The following is a 26,603-nucleotide window of genomic DNA, read 5'->3' as shown; positions in this document are numbered from 1 at the left end:
TAAGTTTCAAAACATTTTAAAAGATAAAATCGTACAGCGGTAAACCCATAGCGAGCAGGTTGGGGTAACTAGATATATAAATCTATATATATAATGTACTAGGCTGTATAACGAGTTAAGAGATCAAATGTGTATAGTTATTACGTTTTGTTTGTCATTTTCTTACTGTCGAATACATTATTGATTTTGAAAATGCGTTGATCTGGTATATCTGGTGGTATAGCGTGACATTTTGTGTAATGGAGCTGCCGTTTTAAATGTGTAAAATATATGCGCAACGGCAATTGTGGATTGTACTTTGGAATCACAATGTATGGAACATATGTACAATTTTGAGATGTTTCTGACATGACGCTGTTTAAAACAGGTCAGGTTTTTTGTTCACCCTTTTCTTGGCTACGCACATGGACATTCGTCACTACATGAGGGCCAAGATGGCGAGCCACCCACGAGTTCTCAACGGATATTCAGAGGGATTCGACGGCGAGCACAGTGCAGTTTGAGTAGGAACTGTTTTGAGATCGGATCGCTACGGTAGGAAGGACTTTGATTGGTGGAGTTGCTGTAAGGCGGAGCCGGTGAACACGGGGAAGATTAAATTTTTCTTCCTTATATTGAGGACTGCCATATTACAACTGTGAGCCAGTGTAAAAGCGCTGTGAGATGTAAAGTAACCGCCATTGTATTGTTGTTCTGTGTTTTGAAGGAAAAACTTGTTACATTCTATTTTTTTCTCTTTTGGTATAATTTGGGTAATCCATAAGACAATATTGAGGTATTACATTGTTATAAAAAGAACATAAATTAGCATTAGAACCCAAGGTGCTTTAAATATATCCATTATAAAACAATTAGCTTATTGACCATTAGGAATTAATACTTAGGAATTAATAATTAGGAATTAATAAGTCAATAATAATCTAAAAATACTATTATTACTATACAATACCATACTACTAATACATTACAATACTATAATTGGTAAATACATCTAAACATAGTAGTGGAAATAAAATAAAATAAGTAGACATCAAATCTAGGAGGATTCCAAGGTAAAAGATTTTATTTTATTTTTATTTAAAAAAAAAGGGGGGATTCGAGTTTTAATTGGTTGAACACTTGAAAGCCTTATTGTCCTGATTAAAACCCAACTTGTTAATGGTCTTTTGGTATTTGGAGTCTACTTCTCTTTTGTATTACCAGTGAGCATAAAACTACTCCTAGAACCTAGAACTGGTCCATAACCCTTCTGGAGTGTAATCTTATTATCTACTGAGGTAAGATAGGAGGGACACACGGGTTACACGTGTCTCATCCTTCGCCACAGCCCCAACGTCACACTTAATACTTACTTACGAGTTAAACATAGAACATTTGGCAATTATCCCCCAAAAAGACGTCATTTCAGATCATTCCCTACTAATATATGAAATAGCTTTATACGATGTACATCAGATGCGCCATACAAAAACCATGCGCACTATCACATCTGACACTGCAGCAACATTTATTAACATACTACCAGAGCTACCGAACACTATGCCATTGCAGCCTAATGAATTAGAACAGGCAACACAACAGTTTTATTCCACACTCAGCAATACCTTGTGCAGTGTAGCTCCAGTTAAAACAAAATTAATTAGGGGGAGAAAAAGCTTGCACCATGGTATGACGACCACACTCGTCTTCTAAAACAGGCAGCTCGAGCAGCGGAGCGCAAATGGAGATCCACCTCACTAGAAGTGTTTAGAATCGCATGGAAAGACGCCGTAGTCAAATATAAACATGCCCTAATAAAAGCTAGAGCCTCATATTATTCGACACTAATAGAAAACAACAAAAATAACCCTAGATTTCTCTTCGCGACTGTATCAAAACTAACAAGAAATATCAATGACACTAGTTCTAATACGGCACTTACACACACTAGTGATGAATTTTTTAACTTTTTTAGTAATCAAATAGATATTATCCAACTACAGAGTCATAATACATCACAGCCTTACCTCCAATCCAACCCCAGTAGTATAGGTATTAGTAACTACGCATCCGAAAATATTGCTGAGCTAAATGGCTTCGATCCTATATCGCAAAAAGAGCTCACAACACTAATTCATTCGTCTAAGCCTACATCATGTATATTCGACCCAGTTCCAACCCGTCTATTCAAAGACCTACTCCCAACGATTGCAGGGCCCTTACTTAATATGATTAACAGTTCTCTTAACCTAGGATATGTGCCCAAACAATTAAAATGCGCCGTAATTAGACCCTTGTTTAAAAAACAGAATCTCGATCCGCAGATTCTAGCCAACTATAGACCAATGTCTAATCTCCCATTTATCTCTAAAATTCTAGAAAAAGCAGTTTACAATGAGTTAAACCATTATCTCCAATCAAACAGTATCCATGAAAAGTTCCAATCAGGATTTAGACCGAACCACAGCACTGAAACAGCTTTACTCAGGGTAGTGAATGATTTACTGATATCATCAGATAATGGGCTCATCTCGTTCCTTATACTGTTAGATCTTAGCGCAGCTTTTGATACTGTAGACCACAACATTTTGCTGGATCGACTAGAAAACACAGTAGGTATTAAAGGAGTTGCACCCTCCTGGTTTAGATCATATCTGACCGACCACTTCCAATGTGTAAGTGTTAATAATAAAACATCTAAATCTGTTCAGGGTAAATATGGTGTCCCACAAGGGACAGTCCTAGGACCACTTCTATTTACACTTTACATGTTACCCTTAGGCGAGATTATGCATAAGCACGACATCAGTTTCCACTCCTACGCAGACGACACTCAACTATATTTATATAGTTTTATTTATATAACTATAATATATAATCATATATATTAATTTATGATTTAGGTGTAAACAGTAAAATCGAGAATTGTGTAGAAGAGATAAAACATTGGATGGCGTGTAACTTTCTAGCACTAAATCCAGATAAAACAGAGTTAATAATAGTTTGGTCTAGGGAAGCGAGAGACAAGATACGTAATGTAGCATTGAATCTACATTCCTTTACTATAACCCCCAGCGCAGAGGTAAAGAACTTAGGTGTCACAATAGACCCAGATCTCTCGTTCGATACACACATTAATAATATAACTAGGATAGCGTTCTTTCACTTACGCAACATTGCTAAAATTAGAAATATATTAAATACTAGTGATGCGGAAAAGCTAAGCCATGCATTCATACCCTCTCGCCTAGATTATTGCAATAGTCTTCTAGCTGGATGTTCTGGTAAATCGATAAACAAACTCCAGCTTGTTCAGAACGCAGCAGCGCGAGTTTTAACGAAAACTAAAAAATTTGATCACATTAGTCTCGTACTATCATCATTACATTGGCTGCCAGTTAGATTCCGTATTGATTATAAAATACTCTTATTAACATATAAGGCACTGCATGGCTTAGCTCCAGAGTATCTTAGTCAGAATCAGAATCAGAATCAGAAATACTTTATTAATCCCCTGGGGGAAATTGCAATTGTTACGGCTGCTCCTATTAATAAAAGTACACTATATAAAAAATACCAAAAGTATTTACATAATTAAATAACAAATCAAACAGAGTTTAGGAGAAGAAATTGAAATAAATAAAATAACGTGTCAATAGAAATAAAAATAAAGTGTCAGTAGAAATAAAAATAAAAATAAAGTGTGAAGTGTCAGATGCAATTGTTGTTGTTATTGAGAGGGTATTGCACATTTGAAATGTAATAATAATATTGTATAATCTTGTAATAATAATAGTATTGCACATTTGAAGGTAATACTAGTAGTAAACATTACACAGATGAATATTGAGCATTATGCTTTTAAAGAGGAGTTGTATAGTTTAATGGCCACAGGTAAAAATGATCTTCTGTGGCGCTCTGTAGTGCATTTTGGATTTATGAGTTTCTCACTGAAAGTACTCCTGTGTCTCATTACAGTGTTGTAGAGTGGGTGGGATACATTGTTCATAATACCCCTCAACTTAGACAGAGTCCTCCTTTCTGACACTGCCGTCAGCGAGTCCAATAGTGAACTTATTGATCATTACAATCCAGCAAGTTCACTTCGTTCACAGGACGCAGGCTTATTAACTGTTCCTAGGATCAAAAAGATCACAGCAGGTGGAAGAGCCTTTTCTTCTAAAGCTCCACAACTGTGGAATAATCTTCCTGCCTTTATTCAGGACTCAGACACAGTCTCAATGTTTAAAACTCAACTAAAGACTTATCTGGCCTTTGAATAATCTGTTACATATTTACCACATCACATATCTTTCTTCTCCGAGGTTCCCTTGGGAGTAACACTGCAGTTGGAGCCTACAATTCCAGTATCATCGCTCCGACACGGAATGAAAACCTGGCGTTCATCATAAGACATTTACTTTGACAATATCAACACCCAGAACTTTCATTCTAGTTACCTTATACTTAGCCTGATTGTGTGATTTATTTGTAACTTGTGTATTAGTCTGTATAATTTGTTTTTGTGTAATTTGTGTGTTAACGGGCCGCCCAATGGAGGATGGGTTCCCTTTTGAGTCTTGGTCCTCCCAAGGTTTCTTCCTATTCCCCACCATCTAGGGCACATGTGTCAAAGTCAAGGCCATTATCTATGGCCCCCTGGATGATATTTAATTACTATTAGAACCGGCCCGCAGGCCACAGCCACTCGATGATGTTTTGCACACACAAACATTACATTCCCCACAATGCAACGGTAGCCCGCGAGGTCACTGCAGCGCACACAATCGGCGAGGGTCTGCGCGGCAAAAATGACGTAATCGCAGTGGCTCCGCCCGTGCGCGAGGGCGTCGCGCGCTGTCGATTCACAAGGTCATGCACCTCTCGAATTTTGTAACTGCGTGCACCAGTTAAACTTAAGTTAAATATTTATACATATAGTCGAAATGATTCGAAATAATTCGCTTTTTTATTCACATTATTTAATGGTTGTTTATTTTCAAAACGCCCAATCTTAACGTCTTCACGTTTCATCCTGGAATTACAAGAGACTCGTATTTGTTAACGTAATACAAGAGAACTGTTCAGTCAGACAGCTATTTGTTGTGAAACGAAGTCGTTACAATTTCAAGCATTTAAGTACTTCAGCCTAAATTCCAGCACTTTTCAAACCTTTATTACTTTATTCATTTAATGTACAGGACATATTTTCTTTGAAGGAAGTTTGTTTTTATCTGTTTGCTTATTGAAAAATGTTTTCACTTGAAATTACTGACAGATCCATAAGAAAATATTGCTTTATTAATTTAAGCATTAAATAATATACACTGTGTTAGGTCTTGGTTCAATAGGCTATGTGCAATCATTTCAATATGTTTTAATAAACATTAAACCAGTCCGGCCCTCGGCTTGTAGCAAATTTGGTTTTTTGGCCCTCGGTGTATTTGACTTTGACTGTAACAACTAGGAGAGAGGGCTAAACGCAAGTGCGGACTGAACAATGAAATTAATTACAAAACTGATACAAATACACAAAGCACACAAAACATACACCAAGAATAATCAAACACCTAACATATGAACCAAACAACACTAACAGAAATAGCTAGGTGGACAAGGCTAAATAAAAGCAAAGACATCAACAAACAAAATCACTAGAGAAACCAAAGTCACACAAAGTACATCTAATAGGGAATACAAAATACAAGGAGTACATACAGACTGGTATTACAGACACAAAAGACCAAGATACCAAATAGCACACAAACAAGAGGTACTTACAATAACCGACAACACAAGAGACTAAACACAAGACTTAAATACACTAACCAACCAAGGGACTCAACAAGACGCAGCAGAAAGCAATAACGAGGGGGCAGGGGAGTGAAGACAGACACAACTAGGAAATTTCAAAATAAAAGACAAACAGAAGACATGACCGAAAGGAGGGAGGCAGGCCTGACATTGACATCCCTGATCTAGGGAGTTTTTCCTTGCCACTGTCGCCTTTGACTTGCTCATTTGGGATTTGGACCTATAGTATTGTTAACCTTGTAAATCCTGTAAAGCGCTTTGTGACAACATATGTTGTGAAAAGTGCTATAAATATGTTTGATTTGATTTGATTTGACACCACTTTACTCTTATTCAGTGTGGGCATATCTTTTTTTACACTTATTGTAGTCATGCTTAAATTGCAAAGCTTTTATTTATCATTTATAAATTTTAAAATCTTAGCATAGGGCATAGAGCCCCCATACTCAAATAGCGACCCGCGGGCCACATCCGGCCCGCGGGCTATCTATTTCTGGCCCGCGAGCTGTTTTGAAAAGTGTTTTTTTTAGGAATCTTTTTCTTTCAATCGCGCTATCCGCTCTTATTTTGAAATCGCGCACCGCGATCTCAAGACGATGCCGGGGATTGCCTTTATGGCAACAACAAACACGTAGCAGACGCACAAATGCGTTCACCCCCCCCCCCCCCCCCCCTCGACAGTTTACGTTCGCTACCACACACACCCCCCCCCCCCCACCCCCCGTAACCGGCCCCGTCAGTGATTGAAAAAATCATCATTTCTATTTGAGTACCCCTGGCATAGAGGCTACAAATTCAAACTACTATGCAGCCTTTAAACACACCTTTAACATAAATATCTAAAATGCTATGATAACCTAAAATGGACACTTGCAGCTCATCCAACACTTCTCAGTCTTGACCATTTGCTATTTTATCAGATTAAAGGCGCCTGGCTGCCAGATTTTCGGAAGTATGCAAATTAATTAATTGATTAATAATGATACTAATCAGTCGCCATTGCTCATCATTCTCTTGTAATAAAGTCCCAGTGTTATCCTAACACACCTCGCGCTGTCGATTCGCGAGGTCGTGCACCTCTCGAATTTTGTAACTTTGCGCACACCAGCACGTTAAACTTAATAAAGTTCAATATTTATACATCTATTGGAAATTATTCGAAATAATTCGCTTTTTATTCACATTATTTAATGGTTGTTTATTTTCAAAACGCCCGATCTTAACGTTTTCACGTTCTCTCATGTTTCATCCTGGAATTACAAGAGGCTCGTATTTGTTAACGTAATACAAGAGAACCGTTCAGTCAGACAGATATTTATTGTGAAACAAAGTCGTTACAATTTCAAGCATTTTCAAGTACTTTAGCCTAAATTCCAGCACTTTTCAAACCTTTATTACTTTATTCATTTAATGTACAGGACATGTTTTCTTTGAAGGAAGTTTGTTGCTTGTTGAAAAATGTTTTCACTTGAAATTACTGACAGATTGCTTTAATATTCATATAAAAAAATATTGCTTTATTCATATAACCATTAAATAATATACACTGTGTTAGGTCTTGGTTCAATAGGCTATGTGCAATCATTTCAATATGTTTTAATAAACATTGAACCAGCAAATTTGGTTTTTTGGCCCTCTGTGTATTTGACTTTGACATCCCTGTCCTAACATTACTATCTGCTTACGTACACTTTCCCGCTCAGTCTGTCCCTCGGTTTCTCTTTCACAAGCCTGCATCTCTGGCTGCTGCTCTCCCTGTCTGCTGCTGCTGTCTTCACCTACAGAGGATGCGGAGGCTACAGCAGCGAACATGTCTGTGATTTTTAAACATTTTGTAGCATCTACATTGAGACTCTTCAATTTCTTCACGCGTAACTTCTCCTCACCCCCTTTCTGCCGCTTCTGTTACTCCATGCAGCCTCTCCTTTAACAACACGCTCAACACTGAACGTAGCGAACCACGCAGAGAAAGGGTGGGCCGCTTTTGTCCTATATCCTGATTGGTTCAGTCAACTGTCTATATTGAAAATGGGCCAATGGGCTGCCCCCTCTAAATTGTGGGCTGGTCTCTAAGGAAAAGAGGGAGGAAAAAAAATCCATCGGCCTCCAAGGACTGTCAGCCCACCGGGCAAGATTACCAGTCCAGCCCTGGATGTGAAGACAGAATGCATTACAATTACTGAGGTAACATTTCCTTCAAACAGAGGTCTTCAAACAGTGCCCCCGTCTGCTGGAACGCCTATGGAAGATCTTCAGAGTTATCTGGAAAAGAGGGAAAGTACCCCAGCAGTGAAAGCATGCAGAGGGGGTATGGATCCCCAAGGAGGAGAACGCTAAGGACATTGAGCAGTTAAGAACAATCTCCCTTCTCAGCGCAGAGTGCAAGGCCTTCTTCAAGATCGTCTCCAACCGCCTCGCAAGATTTCTGTTGAAGAACTCCTACATCGACACCTCTGTGCAAAAAGGTGGAGTCCAAGGAGTCCCAGGTTGTATTGAGCACACTGGTGTAGTGACCCAGCTGATCTGTGAAGCTAGGGAGGGCAGGGGAGATCTGGCAGTATTTTGGCTGGACCTTGCTAATGCTTACGGGTCAATACCACATAAGTTGGTGGAATTGTCCCTGAGTAAATACCATGTTCCAGAGAAGGTGCGCCATCTCATCCTCAACTATTATGACCATTTTAGCCTGAGGGTGTCCTCTGGGGCATTAACATCAGACTGGCATCGTCTGGAAAAAGGCATCATCACCGGCTGCACGATCTATGTGTCCCTGTTTGCCCTTGCAATGAATATGCTGGTTAAGTCAGCAGAAGTGGAGTGCCGAGGTCCATTGTCCAGATCTGGTACCCGTCAGCCACCAATAAGAGCTTTCATGGACGATCTCACGGTAACCACAACATCAGTGCCTGGATGCAGATGGCTCCTGCAAGGTCTGGATCGACTCATCATGTGGGCAAGAATGAGCTTCAAGCCTGGGAAGTCCAGGTCCTTGGTCCTGAGGAAAGGGAAAGTGACAGACTACTTCCGATTCAGTCTGGGAAACATCACCATTCCATCTGTGTCCGAAGAACCAGTGAAGAACCTTGGAAAGCTCTTCACGGGCGATCTGAAAGACACAAGTGCTCGCCAAGCAACCAGCGACAACCTCAACCAGTGGCTCTTAGCTGTGGACAAGTCTGGACTTCCTGGGAAGTTTAAGGTTTGGATCTATCAGCACAACATCCTGCCTCGTCTCCTTTGGCCACTGCTGATGTATGAAATCCCAGTCACAACTGTGGAGGGAGATCCTTGGGGATCCATACCCCCCCTGCCATGGAGTCTGCCACGGAGTCTGAGCAGTATTGCACTGTTTGGGCATGGGACTAAGCTCTAGCTTCCTTTCAGCAGTGTCACAGAGGAGTTCAAGGTCGCCCGAGCCAGAGAGGTCCTTCTCTACAGAGACTCTGCTGATGGGAAGGTATCCTCAGCAGGCGTGGAGGTTCGAACAGGAAGGAAGTGGCGTGCCCAGGACGCAGTGAAGAGAGCAGAGGCAAGGCTGCGGCACAGCACCTTGGTCGGTACAGTGGCCACAGGGCAGCCAGGGTTGGGCAGCATCCAGAAGCCTTGCTTCAGCAGAGCTAAAGGAAAGGAAAGGCGGAAGCTCATAAAGGAGGAGGTTCGGGCAGAGGTGGAAGAGTCCGGTTTCAGCAGAATGGTGGGCATGAGCAAGCAGGGAGCTTGGACCAAGTGGGAGAATGTCACAAGCCGGAAAATTACATGGACTGATCTGTGGAAGGCAGAACCACATCATTTCAAGTATCTTGTCCAATCGGTATATAATATCCTCCCAAGCCCTGCTAACCTGTTTACCTGGGGCCTAACAGTCTCACCTAAATGCCAGCTTTGCCAGAGGGTGGGTTCCTTAGAACACATCCTGAGATGTTGCCCAAAGGCCTTGGGAGATGGGCGGTATCGCTGGCGCCATGACCAGGTCCTGCGGGTAATAGCAGACACCATCTGCACCGGCATCAACACCAGTATGAAACAGCAACAACCAACCAAGAACACTATTGCCTTTGTCCGGGTAGGGGTTAAACCTCAACCCTCCAAGAAGATTCAAGGGGGCCTGCTCACAACAGCAAGGGACTGGCAGCTCTTGGTTGATCTGGGGAGACAGTTGCGATTCCCGAACAACATCGCAGCCACAAGACTTCGCCCAGACATGGTGTTGATGTCAACATCCAGCAGGCAGGTGGTGCTCCTCGAGCTAACAGTTCCCTGGGAGGATAGAATGGAGGAAGCCCAGGAGAGGAAGAGAGGAAAATATACAGAGCTTGTGGCTGAGTGCCAGAGGAATGGGTGGAAAGCCCGCTGCGAGCCAATCGAGGTGGGCTGCAGGGGCTTTGCAGGCAGATCCCTACACTGTGTCCTTGGACTCCTAGGGATTCGCGGACTGCATAGGCCATCTTGGAAGCAGCTGAGAAGGCTTCATGGTGGCTCTGGTTGAAGAGGGGGGAGGCGTGGCGTAGTGCGCTACCTAGACACAAGTTGGGGGACTGATCACCCCCGGCTGGGTCGCCCGAGTGAGGGTGTATGACTAAGACCCGAAACACCCAGTGGTCTCGGGAGAGTCACTGAAGATGTGTCCAGGTTGCACCACCAGGTGTATCAAATGTCTAGTCCTTACTTCATAGTGAAATAAGCGAAGTATTCTCCAAACTGTAAGCTAAGCACGCCCACGTGTGTGTGTGTGTGTGTGTGTGTGTGTGTGTGTGTGTGTGTGTGTGTGTGTGTGCGTGTGTGTGTGGGTGGGGGGGGGGGGGGGTAATTATTATTTTAGTACTGTGGTCACTGAACCTGAATTTGGTTAGGATCTGTCTCTGCTTTGTATCAGTGTCAGTAAGGATATAGGTAACTGACAATTTATACTTTGTTTAGGGCCCAATAACAACAGTTTTAGTTTCATAGTACTAAAAATACAAGTAGTTTTTTACTTTGATTATGTGATGGGTTCTGTCTAGATTTGGTGGTTAAAACAGTGCTGGTGAAAGTGTTAGTAGTTGTTATAGGGATAATGAGCCTCAGAACCAGCTGATTGGGAGGTTTCTCTCTTCAGTTTCAAATCTTTGAGTTTTCAAAATTAACATTTTGAAATGCAGCGTTTCTCTGGGACTTGTATTTAGGTGTGTCTCTATATTCAGTGCCTTGCTGAGCATGGCTATTGACAGGAGAAATCAGCCTAATTATTTTCTGGACACATTAGTTGGTTAATTCTTTTGATTGAAAGAATCACTCAGCAAAATGCTGCATGTACATTCTTCATTTCTTCTGCATGTTCGTCCCATCTAGTGTAGCTGCGTTTCAGTCCTCACTTCTATGCAGCACAATGGGCTGGATTACTATGTCAATTTGCACCAAATTGAGATGGGTTTACCAGTGTTATAGAATCTCTTCTTTATTGCATGAAGTGCTATGTAAGCGTTTTTCTTTCAGTGCATTTGCCCCTGAAGCTCAGAGATGAGGCTGAGCTAAGTATACCTCATTGTGTGAAAACCCAGTGTGTAATACTGTGAGGGTGTGCTGAAAGTGTCATTTGCACACATTAGACATCTTAATTTGAGTTGAGCACCATCTGAATCCCATATTGAAGCTGATCATCCTTGCTAATCGGCCCATCCTTTTAAAACGGATACTTCCCCCATGATAAAAGGCCACAGCATCCATCATCTTAAATTGCTGCCAAGAACATGACATTGACTTTAAATTACACTAGTGGCTCAAGTACCAAGATTTTATTCTTCAACTATACATCCAAATTCTTCTTTATTCTTATTTATTTATCTTTTTAAATACATTAGTAGATTAACTTAATAGTAATAACTTAATGCCACCAATTTTTGCCGCACTGGCTCAGCATTAAAATACACTAAAAGCCGGCACCCAACTTCACCAACCCCTAAATGTGTACCTGCAAAAAAAAAAAAAAAACACAGGACAGGTCCAGACCCCTCCTTTTGGGTGTGTGTTTATGTCGTCTGCATCTGGTTATGTCCATGTTTGTAGTTCCGTGGGTGTGGGTCGTTCGTGGATATGTTAATCGGTGTCACCTGTGCCTCGTCTTGTGATCACTGGAGATTGTGTAGTTTGTCTATTTAATATGCATTTGTGCTTGTGCAATGTCCCGTGCTCGTCTTTGTTTGAAGCTTGTGCCTTGTGAGTGTTACATGTAGAGTGCATGCGCTACCCGCGCTGTACTTTATTCGTTGTGTTGGACAAAAAACATTTGTTTGTCGCTATTAAACGCTCGTCGTGCCTTCCTCCTCCCACCGTAACAAGTGTGTTACTGTAATTGGGACTTTTAAAGGGGACTTTTAAAGGGGAAAAGGGGAAAGAAATAACAGTGATCAGATTTCACCCATCAGGCATACGACTTCTGTGAAGGAAAAATATCATTAATACCAGGCAACTTAACCAGCAAAATAAATCTTCAACCGCTTTACGAAATTCACATACCTTTCAAAATCTAGTACATCTATCGTAAGAGGACTTTCCACTCGCCAATGACACCGCGGTCCAGTCCCAGAGCTACCCACTATAATCTATAACCATGCAATTTCAATCAAACCAAACAATAACATTTAAACACACGATTTACAACAAATCAGACAATAAGAAACGCACTCAGATGCATAACATTTTAACCATCACTCTCTAATAAACCAGCCATTCATCTCTAATGATCAATTAACCGTAATGCATTTGTTCTGTACTGCTTAAATAAACCACTCGAAGGCTGGTTTATTAAAGAAACCCCTCATACTGCCTACATTCAAAACACTCAAACAAAAAAAAACTCATGGTGAAATGTATTTATTTTCAAAGACTGTACTTGCTGAACATCCTAGCACTAACTAATGATGTCTCCATAACATGTCCCAACTGGATAGGCCTACTGTAAGAAAGTTGGACCACAAACAAGTAATCTAGGGCATTTCTAGGATCTAACAACATCTGGGCCACGTGTGAAAACATCTAGCATTGGTAATGAGCTTCTTAAGGTTTTTTATTATGTTTGACAAGTCTGACAATGTGAATATGACCCTAATTCACCAGATAGTTTTGGTAAATCAATATAATTCTAGATTTAATTGTCAGAGCTGGCTACAGAGCTCTAAACAGTCAGCACTAACAGCAGTGAGGAACGCCACACAGAACTGAATGAGCAGAACATTTAGATAGATAGATGCAACATTTTCAGAATTTCAGATGTTTAATAACCTAGATCAAGTGAAATTATGTTACCTAATAAAATAGTGGAGGCAAGATTGCATTCTCACATTTGGGCATGCCATTATATGTTTCAGTCAGTTAGACATGCCATAATGTTGACAGTGGGGAACCGTCAGGGCCCTCTACGCCCTCTCAGAGGGCCTAAAATATTATTTTATCTACTTACAGTTTGACATTCGACATCTAAACAATTACAAAAATATAAGCAAATAAAATATTCACCCGTGTCTATTCAATCTGTGTTGGAAGGTGAGGGGTTGAGTGGAAGCCTGTGAGCCTGTGTCTCCCCCTATCAGGACTGTGATGCCCGCTGTTCGTTTACAGAGGGCCTGGCAGTTATAATTCAGCGCAATACCAGTTTCAAATGACAGCAAAATTGACCAATCATATCTTCTCTCTTAGTGGGCGGGCTTAACTGTATGATAATTTCCGCCCGCTGTGGCGACGCTAGCTGTCGTTAGCACCATCGCTAGCTAGTTTCGATTCATCCCTTTGACGTCCTCGTGCGCGTTGTTTACATATTCCGCTTCCGAGAACCACGGAGCTGTGAACCTTATTTTGTTTGGAAACTTATTTTGCTTAAGATGTTATCTAGTACAGATATTATTGTTTATTGCGTTTTTAAAGCTGTACTGTCGTCTCAGTTTTTCTTTATTTAGTTTATTAAGAAAGGAAAAAAAAAATTTCGGGGGGGGGGGGGGGGGTAGCGGGCCCAGGTTTAAAGGTCACGGTTCGCTACTGAATGTTGATGTGTTTCAGTCAGTTGAAATAATATGTGGCTTCCAAAATTCATTTGTTACCAGAGATCAACATAAAACATTAATCCTCAAATAACTATTGGATCATTACAGAAAACCAAAAAATTGCTCAAATCTTTTGGGGCTTAAGTCCCGAATAAAAACTCCTATCAATGCCTGAAAGACATCAAAGCCAGGAATGAAATGGTGACACATGAGAATTTGATATGTAGCCGGGAGGGAGTGTCACTGTCAGAGGCACCACAGTGTCACTTCTGCAAGATTTTAATGTCAGCTGCCTCAGCATCTGAAAATGCATGAATAATACATCAGAACCATGTGCTACAACCACGGCACCAGCCTTAAACCTTTGCAGAGGAGCTTTCCAAAAGTGAGGTGTTTAAATCTGTTCCAAAAGAAACAGATGTGAGAACATTGGAAATATGCTTATTTTAATTGTGTTGGTTTGTTCTGTTAAATGACATGGACATAAAGAGCCAGCAGGCAAATTGTTCATGGATATGTCTCAGTAAAAGGCAGACATTTACCTTTTAGAGAGGTGAAGCGGATAACATACACACACAGAGACACGCAAGCCCATGGGAGGAGTCATATAGTTTAAGCCTATGTATTAAATACAAAATTATGTGGGAAAAGGGGCATATACAAAATAAAATATGAAAGGGACTATAATAAAAAAAAAAATTAATAGAAACAAATTGGTGATCATGTATGGATTTGACATACATCTTGAATTTGGACATCACAAGTCAACCACGGCATGACACACTGGTCACAGTCTTACACACATTACCCACAAACCCAGCCTTACACAGCCTATCCTGAAAACCCTACCAAACATAACCCATGGTAACAAAGCCAGAATAACAACCTTTACCATTCTACAGATAACATATCCTCTCCGGCACGTGCTACACCCAGACAAACAACACACCTTTATAAAGCTCACCTTTATGAAGTACACCTTTATAAAGCTCACCTTTATGACGTACACCTTTATAAAGCTCACCTTTATGAAGTACACCTTTATGAAGCTCATCTTTATGAAGTACACCTTTATAAAGCTCACCTTTATGAAGTACACTTTTATTAAGCGCACCTTTATGAAGCTCACCTTTATGAAGTACACCTTTAAGAAGCTCACCTTTATGAAGTACACCTTTATGAAGCTCACCTTTATGAAGCTCACCTTTATGAAGTACACCTTTTTGAAGCTCACCTTTAGGAAGTACACCTTTATGAAGCTCACCTTTATGAAGTATACCTTTATGAAGCTCACCTTTATGAAGTACACCTTTATAAAGCTCACCTTTATGAAGCTCACAGGGCCATTACTTACAAATGCATCATTCTGTTAGTTGCTCGGTTGCTCTGGGCTGATCGTTTACTGGATTGCATTGCACTCGTCAGAACGCTAAGGTTATGTTGTGAGAATGTGACCTGACTGCAATGAGAAAGACCACCAAAGAGAAGAGGGTGATAGAGCAGAGAAAGAGAGAGAGAGAGACAGAGAGAGAGAATGAGACAGAGAATAAGAAAATGTAAAATAAAGAAAAACTGTAATATAGACAGGAAGAGAATCAGACCAAAAGAAAAAACTAGACAGAAGAACAAACGTCAGCTCTATCGTTCTGTAACTTAAAAACTCAGTACTTTACTCGTCTATATAGTCTAAATAATTCTACAGTGTTGTATATAAGGGTGTTGTGATATATCAGCATTGACACTAACCATAATATAAAAAAAAATGAAATGTTGATATGTACAATTGTTACAGTACAGTCCCTGACCGTCTCCTTTGGGCGTGTGTTTATGTCGTCTACGTCTAGTCGTCTGCGTCTGTGTATCTTCGTGGGTGTGGTTGTGTCCGAGCGTGTTAATCAGTTTCACCTGTGGCTCGTCTCGTCATCACGCGGGGATTATGTGGTTTGTTCGCGCAGTGTCCTGTGCTCATCTTTGTTTGAGTCTGACATGTTGTCTGTTCCGTTGTTCTTTGTGCGCTGTCTGCGCTTTATGTTCACTCATTAAAAAACATTCCACAAAAATCTGTGCGTCGTCCTTCGCAGTCCCGTGAGCGTCACAACAATAGTAATAATAAATAGTAAGAAGGATTCTTTACAATACTAAATAAACAAGCACCAGCAATTAAGGCATATATTATGCATTGTACAGAGGTGTCAATTCCAGGTTCAGAAAGTAATAGTCCTCACCAGGATTTTGCTCAGGCTTCCTGGATTGTGTTGATTCCACTAATGTTACCTGGATAGCACTAATTAGAATATCTAGCAAGCTTGAGCAAAATCCTGGTGAAGACTTTAACTTTCTGAACCTGGAATTGACACCTCTGTTGTTATAAATAAAGTTCTCTAGTTTTGTAGCTCAACAGTTTCAGATTATGCTTTGTAAAATGTTTCCCTCATTAATGCAGCTGTGTTTTATGGTTTAAGAATATGTATGTCATCATATTTTGCTGACCTTCCTTCTTCCAAACATATGTGTCTTCATTTTCCCTATGCGTGCAAAGCAGAACAGAAGTGATATTTTCCAGATGCATGCTAAACCTAGTCCCACCCTAAACATATAAGAAAAATGGTTCTTTCTATTGTGTTTTGGAAAACCAGCACTAATGGTATAAGTTAGTCGAAGACTACGAACATACACATGAAAAGAGATGTCATCTTATTGAATGAGGTTTAGAGTGTTTAGAGCACTTCAGTGTTCAGTGTCTGAAATCCAGATTTCCCCTGCAGGCCTTCCTCATCACTCCCCTGTGTACACCTCAAATCTTGCTTTGAAGCAGCTACACACACACACACGCACACGTGAAGATGCTTGCACCATGGGGAAAAGCAGGCGAAGAAAGTTGAAAGCACTGTTGAGAAGAAAAAAAAAGTGTACGTGTTTTGTAGAGGAAATGGGGAAAAAGGTGTCTGTCGGCCCTTCCTGAGAAACAGAGCTCGTTACCCAAGGTGCTTCATTCCTGGCTCATTTGAGGAGAAGGAGAACATGGTGTTGTGCCTGCAGGTTTGCTTGCCTTCAGTACATTACACTGAGCATTATCTCTGAAAGGGTGTATAACCGAGAAGGGAAATCGCTCCTAAAAGCTCAACACTCAAAAACATGAGGCATGGAGTGCCATGCTTATCTGCATGGCACAGACAAATATTTTTTACAATTATTAACAGACAAACTGAATCAGAAACTATTACAATATTAAACACATTAATTATTTAACTTATGATGTTTTCTGTTCGATTGACATCACTGACAGCAACCTTTCTAGAGTGTAAATGTTAACATTATGGTCAAACACACATGCTCTTGTACTCAATTTGTGAATACATTCCCAGTATGCCTCTTGGAGACATAGTTGCCCAAAGCTGTACTCGTTGGACAGAAATGTATGAGTGGTGAACATGACACAGTCCTAAACTGAAGGCAAGACTTTAGAACTACCTGTCACACATTTTTACACAATACTACATTTTTACACAACTGAGCTGGCCAGATTTCATTCCACAGAGCTGAAACTAGTTTGAAAGTGGTCTGTATTTCATAAGTATATCCAACATATCAACCACTGATGATGGTGTTTGCTGTACTATTAAAAAACTAAAATTTTGTACCTTCCTTATCTTATAGTAAATGCATAAATACAATGTACAAACATGCAACATACAAAGTCCTTCTGGACACCGTTCCAAGATTAGCTTTTTTTTTTACCATGCGTTCGGTTTCGGTGTTGTTAATAATGAACATAATAATAATGAACGCATGGTTCCTGCCACATTGTTGGTACTGTGTTAGTGCTAATCTAAAAGTATTAAGTATTAGACTCCAAATACATCTCTTTGCCTTAACATCAGCAGATGACCCAGCAACGTTTATTCAAAGATTAGCTAAGTAACATAATAGAGGAAGATGATAAAATGCTGCACCTAACATCTGGAGTCATGCAAAAGGCTTGGCTAGGGTGTATTAACCAACCAACCACTATGATCTATTAATACCCTTACCAAAAAAAAGTATACTTAAAGTTTATTTTTTAAGTAAACTTAAAGTATACTTGGGAAATATACTTATGTAGTAAGTATACTAATATCAATGTACTAATAGTATACTGGTAAGTTTACTAATTCAATACTTCTTGGGACTAAATTGGCCCACTTTTTAGTTTATAAAAGTATACTTTTAAGTATACTTTAAGTGTAAGAATAGTAAACTTTGAGTACACAACTAGTTTACATTTAGGTTTTATTTTGTACTACAACTATACTAAAAGTAAACTTACAGGTATACTGTTAGTTTACTAGTTATATACTTCTAGTCTAGTTTTTAGTTTATGAAAGTACACTGTTAAGTATACTTTAAGTGTAAGAATAGTAAACTTTGAGTACACAACTAGTTTACATTTAGGTTTTATTTTGTACTACAACTATACTAAAAGTAAACTTACAGGTATACTGTTAGTTTACTAGTTATATACTTCTAGTCTAGTTTTTAGTTTATGAAAGTACACTGTTAAGTATACTTTAAGTGTAAGAATAGTAAACTTTGAGTACACAACTAGTTTACATTTAGGTTTTATTTTGTACTGTTAATATACTAAAAGTAAGCTTATTTGTATACTGCTAGTTTACTAAGAGTATTCTTAAAAGTGTACTTTCATACACTTAAAAGTGGGATATAAGTATATAACTAGTAAACTAACAGTATACAAATAAGCTTACTTTTGAACTTAACATAATAATTATAGTTTACTACTTATATGTTTTAAGTATACAATAATTTCAATTTAGTTTCAATTTTTTACACTTTAAATATACCTTTAACTGTACTTTAAGTAGACTTACCAGTGGATTACATACATAAAAATAAACAAGACATACTCATGATTAAGAACATATTTCTTTATATATCAAAATGTAACAAATAAATATAACAAATAACAATGGATGCCAAATTAAGAACATAATTCAAATTAACACCAGTTTAGGACAAGACAGAAGGAACCACAGAGGCAGAGGAACCACAAATCCAACCAAAAAAATTTTCACATGGTCTTCTTTGCAGTGACTTGACTTGTATAGCTTTCGTTGTTGCATTTTTTTCTTATAATGCGTCTCACATCTTGGACGCTGATGTCAGGAAACTTTGACAGGGCATGGCCTGGGACACACAGAAACAAAACAAAAAAACCTCATTACTTTCTATCACACCATGATCAACATCCAGAGTTAACATAATAAAACAGTCAAAGCAGTATGTCTCTACAATGTGAAATTCAGTTTTATCAGGCAAGTATGAGGACTAATGCAATTGGCAAAATTACTACGTTTACCTACAAATAATTGAAAATGTCCTTTAAAGGTCTTCCTTCACATAAATTAAAGTTCATTTTTAGGTTCTTTTGTTTGCAGCAATGTTTTTTGCCACATTCACAAATATAAACTGATGATCCCAGATTACAGTTACATACAGAGAGATTTAACTCAACATTGAATCATTGTTTGGAACTTTCCATTTTTGTTCCATGTGCGAGGTGACAGTAACTAAATCATGGTCACTTCCAAAATGAAACATTCCAGTCATTTTGTTAAAAACTATACAAACATAATGTGTAGAAATTTATTTTAGAATAAAATGTAATTTTATTTAAATGCAGTTACCTATTATAGCATCAAGTTTTGTGTTATCAAGTTGTGGCTTTGATTCCATGTCCTTGTGTGCCCCTGATTGTCTCCCTGTCAAACTAGAATGAGACAGTGTTTCCCTGCCATAGACAAGCACAGCAAGGTCACCGATGTAGACTGACGGATTCGTAGTACGCAGAGAGTTAAGCTGTCGTCTAGGGACTTTGACATCAGAGCCTGGCAAAAGAAAGACCTGCAGAACAATTGAGTGATCAGTTAGTTTGCAATTGGTCATACATAGTTGTTACACACCAAAGTAATGATAAAATAACAACATATTCTCTGAGAAATCTATGCAGTATGTAAACCCAGCTGCCACTTTATTAGATACACCTCCTTGTATCTCATTGTCCATTTTATCAGCAGTAGTGACCATATAGGAGTACTTTGTAGTTCTCCAATTACAGACTGTAGTTCATCTGTTTCTCTGTATACTGTTAGACCCTTTCACCCCTCATGGTTCTTCAGTGGTCAGGACCCCCACTGCACCACCACAAAGCAATAGGGGGTGCAAAATGCTACTGTGCCATGCAGGGGACAACCTGATGAAGACACTACACTCTGGGTACATACCATATCATCAGACACTGCTTGGGTAGAAACACATCCAGAAACTGCTGAGTTTACAGATGTTGTGGGTGTTGAGCAGATGGATGCAGGAGTTGAGGGTTGAACTGCAAGTTTTTCAGTTATGTCTTTTAAATTTGCAACTACCACAGGAAGCTCTGTTAAGAGAATGAACATATAAATCATTATAAAGGTGAAAGTTCAAGTCTCATGACTGCATGTTGAGGCAATTTCCAAACATCAGGACAGTCACTTTAAAAGAAGAAATAAACATTCAAAAGATAAGGCGAGTGAGAACAGATGGATTTTTTAGATTCTCGTGAAACTTAGGGGGACCTCTATGAACCCTGAAGTTAATGTATTGAAGTTAAGTGTTGATGGACAGAAGGACCAACCGAAACTGCCATTCTTACGCTCTGCCTTCCAGCGAGGCTTATATATTTTTCATGTTTCTGTACTGCAGTTTATGAGTCCACATCGTTTCAGTGTGATCTGGTAAGGGTTGCGACATTCATTTATGTTGATTTATTTTGCTACATTGTGATGTTGCATACAAATGGGGTACTGATTTAATTTAATTATTTCAAATAAAAAATATCACCTCTCAAGGCATCTAGTATCTCTTTAGCGTTGCCTTCTTTCAGCCTCTTGTTCTCCCTTTTAAGCTCCTTTATTTTCTGCTGCGCCTTACTCCAGTTCCTAGGCGTTAAGTCCTCATCTGATGAGTCCTCTTTTTCGGTAGATAACTACACCAAAAGAAAATCATCATCATTTTCATTAGCATATAATTATAAAGTCATTAGGGAGTGTTGTGTTTAGAATGAGCCTTTATATATATATATATATATAGTGATGGGATGCAATGTTGTATTGTATGCATAAGATCTGTTCTACAGACATTCAGCTCTCTGGCTTTAAATGGGTTCGGAACCAATATTAGGAGCGGCTCATTTTCCAACAGTGTAGCACCACTATGTTTCTACAGTAGCCCAGAACGGACAAACCACACACTGGCTGTAAAGAGTGCCTTTCGTGCTTTTATGTTGAAGTGGAAGCTGGAATTTGTCGCGCTATAGCACCGGCTGGAAGATGTGGCAAATACAGAATCCTTCTCAGAATTTCAGACTGTAGTGCATATTTATAGGTACGAGTTCACATAAAATTGCTGGTGGCATATCTTGATAGCTTAAATCTCCTTATCCCCAAATCTCTGAATTTTCCTCTTCCACCTTAAAGAAGCTTATTAGGAAGCTTATTTTCTTATCAGGAAATTAAAAGAAAGTACCAGCATTAAAAGAATAATTAGGATGTTTGCTGGTGTAAGCCAGTTTATCAGTGAGGTAGCAGTGATTATTAAACTAAGTCTAACCTAAATTAACATTAAAAACACAATTAAATGTGTAAAACACTGAGTTACTACGGTGTACTATGATATGAGCATGCTCAGTAGGATACATTGTTAGAAGACAGGTGATGGAGGTTACAACATAAAAGAAGGATTATACTTTTTATTTAGTACAAGAAAAATCAAGAAAGGGTGAATGCTTGCCACCAAAACAAGCGAAAACATGTAAAAGTGAAATGAAATCAGGACAGGTGATTGGAAAGGGAGGGGTGGGTAAGTGGGGTTTTGCTATGGGTCACACACTGCTCCTTTAAACACATAACTTAAACTCCAAACTGTGTAAATAATTTACCTCTAAATATGCTTGCTTTGCCATCAACTCCTTCTTCAGTTTTTCAATTATTTGATCTGATGCCTCTTTTGAAGTGCTGGGTGCCTTTTTGCTCTTTTGCTGTAAAAAAAAACATTTAAAGTTTTTCAATAGCATGGGTGTATTATTAGAATCAGCTATACTACAGATAGGTCTGATTTCTACAGTTTACCAAAATAATCAGTTTGCAATCAGGGAACTTTGTCTTTACGTAACTATCTTTAGTCACTTTGGTCTCCCAAAAAATAATATGCAGTGTATGTTCCTATTCACCAGGCTTTCAGACACTCAGCGAAAGACAATCACATACCATTTACCCAAATTGGCCCTGATAGTGAGACAAAGATATTGTTAAATGATCAGTACAGGATTTACAAAAACAATAACATTTTTACTAAACATCAGCTTAGGGAAGTACCTAAGTGAAAATGTTTGGGCAAAACAAAAAATAAAAATAAGGAAACCACCAAGTACTCAAACAGCCATGCCAGCAATGACACTCATCAGTGAAGGTTTAAAAGGTTTTGATGATGCAAAATGTGTCTTTGTCTGAAATTGTGAAATATTTCCATACCACTGACATGATTGCTGGAGTTATGGTATAGGCAGATAATCACTTGATTTCTTTATTGAAAAACAGTCAAATTTTTAAGATGTTTGACAGTGATTACAATTTAATGATGAACAGTTCTGTCCCACTCTTAATGGAAAAAAGTGAAACAATTTGAAGTAATATGAATTAGTGCAAATTTTAAACATTGAGGCAATGTGGACTGCTTTTCTAAGTGGGCTACATTCATGTCTGACAAAAATTCAGGATTTATTTCTTAAAAAACAATTCCATTTTGTGGCGAAGAGATTAAGTGTAGTCACAAAAATGTGTGGAAAGATAATTTGCTTTTCAGTTTTGGTTTTTCACACATAAATAAACAGTATGGATTGTCAGTCATTGATGTCACCCCACCACATCGCTATGGTGCGAACTGCAGACTGAGGGACGGAAGTGATTTTCCACATCTATGGTTCAAAAAAAAAATGTAAAATGTGCTTATTTTTTGTCAATGTGACTTTTCATCACATTGAAAATTGTCCTCCGCATTTAAGCGGCACCAGCGAGAATACAGGAGGGAGGAACTTTCTCTCGTTGCGTTTCAAAAGAGAAAACAGATGTCACTCAGTTTTCAATGGAAACAAATTCCAACGTTCATTTACAGTGATGTCTACCGTTCATGACACAATGTGCACTAATTCACGTTCAAGTTATTAAAAAATGTGTTGCGTTCAGTTCAACATTCACGAAAAAATGAATGATTCAATGAACGCGTTCTTTTGAACTCGTTCACGCACAACACTGTGAATAGTGAATTTACTCGAGTTTCTCTTTTAACAACTTCCGCCCTGTCCTGCCTCTCTTCTTCGCGCAACTCATTTGGGACGTAGATTTGACTTATTACTGCCTCTTTGTTATTACCTTTTGGGAAGAAAAAATATCGAGATATATATCGTATATCGCCATTCAGCTAAAAAATATCGAGATATTATTTTTGCTCCATATCGCCCAGCCTTAATGCCATCTTTTCCCTTATGTCTATCCAACAACATTTAAATCCAGACAGAGGCAGTAAGTGAAGAACACAGTGGAGGAGATGGAGGTGAGGAGTCTGTGCTGCACTAGTTTAGAGGATATCAGGAGAGAAAGATACAATCAGAACATCACAGTAGATGTTAGACGTGATGTTGGTGTGATGAAGAGAGATTTGAACTGAACTGAAAAATGAGCTGCTATTGAGCAGCAGATATAAGGACCTCCAAGAAAACAAACCACAACATACAGAAGTGTTGAGCTACAACTTGTGTGTTGGCGGTTGGTGGACCTCGAATCCGAGGAGCTCCACAACGTCTGTGGTTTGGTTTTCTTTTACTGTCCTGTGGATTAACCAGCAACACAAACTCAACTCCGCCCCTTTCGTCATTAACGTTACGGTTTTAAATCTATCACCAGTGTTCACCCACAGATCAACAGTTCACTGTTCAATACTCACTTTTATCGCATGAGGGTGAAGTCAGCTTTTTATTCCTGTTGTTCCTTTCCACCTTAAATATTGTGGCAGTTAGCCAAAATTTTGGCTTCTGCTGCACTATTTAAGGTGGAACAGGAAAACTGGTGTATGAGCTGCTTCACCCTCGTGTGGTCGGTAGGAGTGAGTATTGTATAGTGAACAGTTGATTTGTGGGTGATGTGACAGGTCACTGTTCATTGTGGTATCTTGGTTAAATTGATTTAAATTTAAATAAATGACCTAAACTCCCCTAAAGGGCAGTCATGGTGTAGTGGTAAGGAACCCTGCTCCCTGGGTTTGTGGGTTTGATTCCCAGCTAGGCCATGACTGAAGTGCCCTTGAGCAAGGCACTTAACCCCTACTGCTCCCTGGGTGCCAGGGCTAAGGCTGCCCACCGCTTTGGGCACGTGTGTACTCACAGCCCCCCTAGTGTTCGTTCACTGGTGTGTATGTGTGTGTTTCACTGCACGGATGGGTTAAATCATGCATCACCAGACAGAAATGGTTTTGACGTTGTGTGCGCAATGCATTGTGGGCAACGTAGTGTCCGCATGAGAATAGTTAACATACTGGCTAGTTAATAACATACTGGCTTCCGCACGACGTTACCCGTGATGAATTGCAGCAGAGCGGGGTAGGCATAGCACATATAAGAACGTATAGTGATTTCTAGCTTGTAGTTGTCATGTCTGGCTCCGCCCCCTTCTAGTCTCATTGTTTTTATGTTTTCCTTGTTCTTGTCACGCCACTCTGTTTCAGCTGTTCCGTGTTAGCTCGTCTTAGTTTTACAAGTGTGTGTGTGTATATTGCCTATGTCCAGACTATACCTTCGGGGATCATTGTCGTTTCTTTATTTCCTAGTTGGATGTGCACGGTATTCACGCCTTATCTGTGATTCGTGGTTTTGATTAGCTTCGTGTTTGTGTATGGTTAAAGTCTCTGTTCCATTTTCAGGTTCGTAGTGTTTTAGGTTTTCAGTTCATGTTCACTACAGTTCATCAGTTCACTACTGATGTAGCTCCTCGTTTAGGAACTAAATCATTCACAGTGTGAGCACTGCTGCTCTCTCCGCTGTTGGCCATGTTTATTTTGCGCGCTGCACGCACAACCTGCGTCCTTGCGTCATAATGTCGCGATATAGCGAAATCCTATCGAATAAAGAAATGTACTGGTATTTTTGTGAACGATATTATATCGCCCACCCCTAGATGGCATTTAATTCTACTGTTCCTTAACTGTATGAATGTAATTACCTGTTTTACTGGTATTTCGTCTGCCTCTTCCACATCCCTCATCCACCTGCTGTTTGGCTTGGTCTTCCTCTTGAGTGACTGGTTCCAGATGTCCACACCCTTTATGAATTCCTCTCTCTTATGGCAAAGGTCACTGTAGTTGTCTGTGTGAAAAAGTTTTGTGTACACTGAGCAAAATAAAATGCCAAATGGGTCATCAAGCTATGTGTGATCTCTGCACTCTCCCTAACATACTCATTGGTGGCAACCTAACACACTACACTTCCCTGCAAACACAGTTATGATGTGACAACATTGTAACAATCTATTGCTTTAGTGCCCACAATGTTGAAATGTCATTTCTCAGAAAGTTGTCACAATGTTGTAACAACGTAGTGGTAATGCTGTCACTACGCTATCATAACCTTATAGAATTCTTCATACGTACCATATCTGCATGGAACTCTAAGTTGCCAGTAAGTAGTCATAATACCATAAGACATTGTGACAACCTTGTTCGGACAATATAAAAAAGCACCACCTTTTGACAATATTGTAGCAACGTTTGTTTCGTGCACTGGTCAATTTTGAGATTTAGGATTATTTTTGCTTCAATAACATGGACTCTTTCAGACTATGTGAAAGAAAACGTTGAAAGCACACATTTAAGTGTTTATTTTACTACACTTTATCTACTTTGTCTTTTCTCATACACTGAGTCAGAAATCTCTACTTCAGTAGCACTTAGAACATAACTTTCCAGTTTTATTCTTATTTTTACTGTGAAGGTTTTTAAAGAGAGCTTTGCTCAGGGTGAAACTCTTAAGCTAGCATACCACACCCAGCACTATGTGACTACACTACATTAGCGACCTCCACATAGAAAACTGGTTAGTAAATATGAATTTGCTGTCCTTACAAATAATAAAACGTCAACTGGCCAAAAGCAACGTACAATGTTGGATATGTAACGTCTGATAATGTTTAACTTTGAGGACGAGCGTTTTTAAAATCTGTTTCTCACTGTTGACCGGAACACCGGAGTTTTCAAACCTTACGGCGCCAAAAGTCTCTGTAAAAGTCTCTGTCGACGTAGCCCAATTCAAATACAGAACTTAGAAAGTTACTTACCACTGAGCATTAACACCTTTGCAGGAAAAAAGGCTGAACCATCTTTCTTTTTTCTGCCTTTGTTCCACTTTACATTTATCCATCCATCTTCATCATCGAGTCTGGGGCACTGTGTGATCATTTCTGAAGATGTACATTGCTGGTCTTCAGTACTCATCCAATCAGTTTTCCCAACTTCCACGGTCTTGTCCTTAAAGTAATATATGGCAAATGCCATTGTGACACAATACTGTTATACTGCGGTCGTCTGTTTTATATTGTTCGTATATGCTAACGGCAGAAGATGCTCAACGGTCTAATCAGCGCGCGAACAGATCAAATGGCCTGCTCTCGCGAGATATGCGTGACTGCGACGAAAAGAATTGCGGGAAGCAGGAGATTCTCC

General features: G+C 39.4%; 1 protein-coding gene and 1 pseudogene across 1 annotated transcript; one reads left to right on the top strand and one right to left on the bottom strand.

Moving 5' to 3' along the window:
- The first annotated feature begins 7,821 nt into the window (after positions 1–7,821).
- LOC143513937 (uncharacterized) lies at positions 7,822–10,369 on the top strand (annotated as a pseudogene).
- Positions 10,370–18,715: 8,346 nt separating this feature from the next.
- LOC143514633 (BEN domain-containing protein 6-like) lies at positions 18,716–26,435 on the bottom strand. The gene is made up of 7 exons (XM_077006062.1): positions 26,219–26,435; positions 25,109–25,251; positions 21,778–21,876; positions 20,682–20,826; positions 20,087–20,238; positions 19,490–19,706; positions 18,716–18,989 (listed from the first exon to the last, which is right to left on the bottom strand). Exons 1-7 carry the CDS (start codon positions 26,433–26,435, stop codon positions 18,874–18,876), a joined length of 1,089 nt encoding a protein of 362 aa, XP_076862177.1. The 3' UTR covers positions 18,716–18,873.
- Positions 26,436–26,603: the final 168 nt, after the last annotated feature.

The sequence above is a fragment of the Brachyhypopomus gauderio genome, chromosome 5 (assembly GCF_052324685.1).
Source record: "Brachyhypopomus gauderio isolate BG-103 chromosome 5, BGAUD_0.2, whole genome shotgun sequence".
In the NCBI taxonomy this organism is placed as follows: Eukaryota; Metazoa; Chordata; class Actinopteri; order Gymnotiformes; family Hypopomidae; genus Brachyhypopomus; species Brachyhypopomus gauderio.
This window is presented reverse-complemented; position numbering and strand designations above follow the sequence as displayed.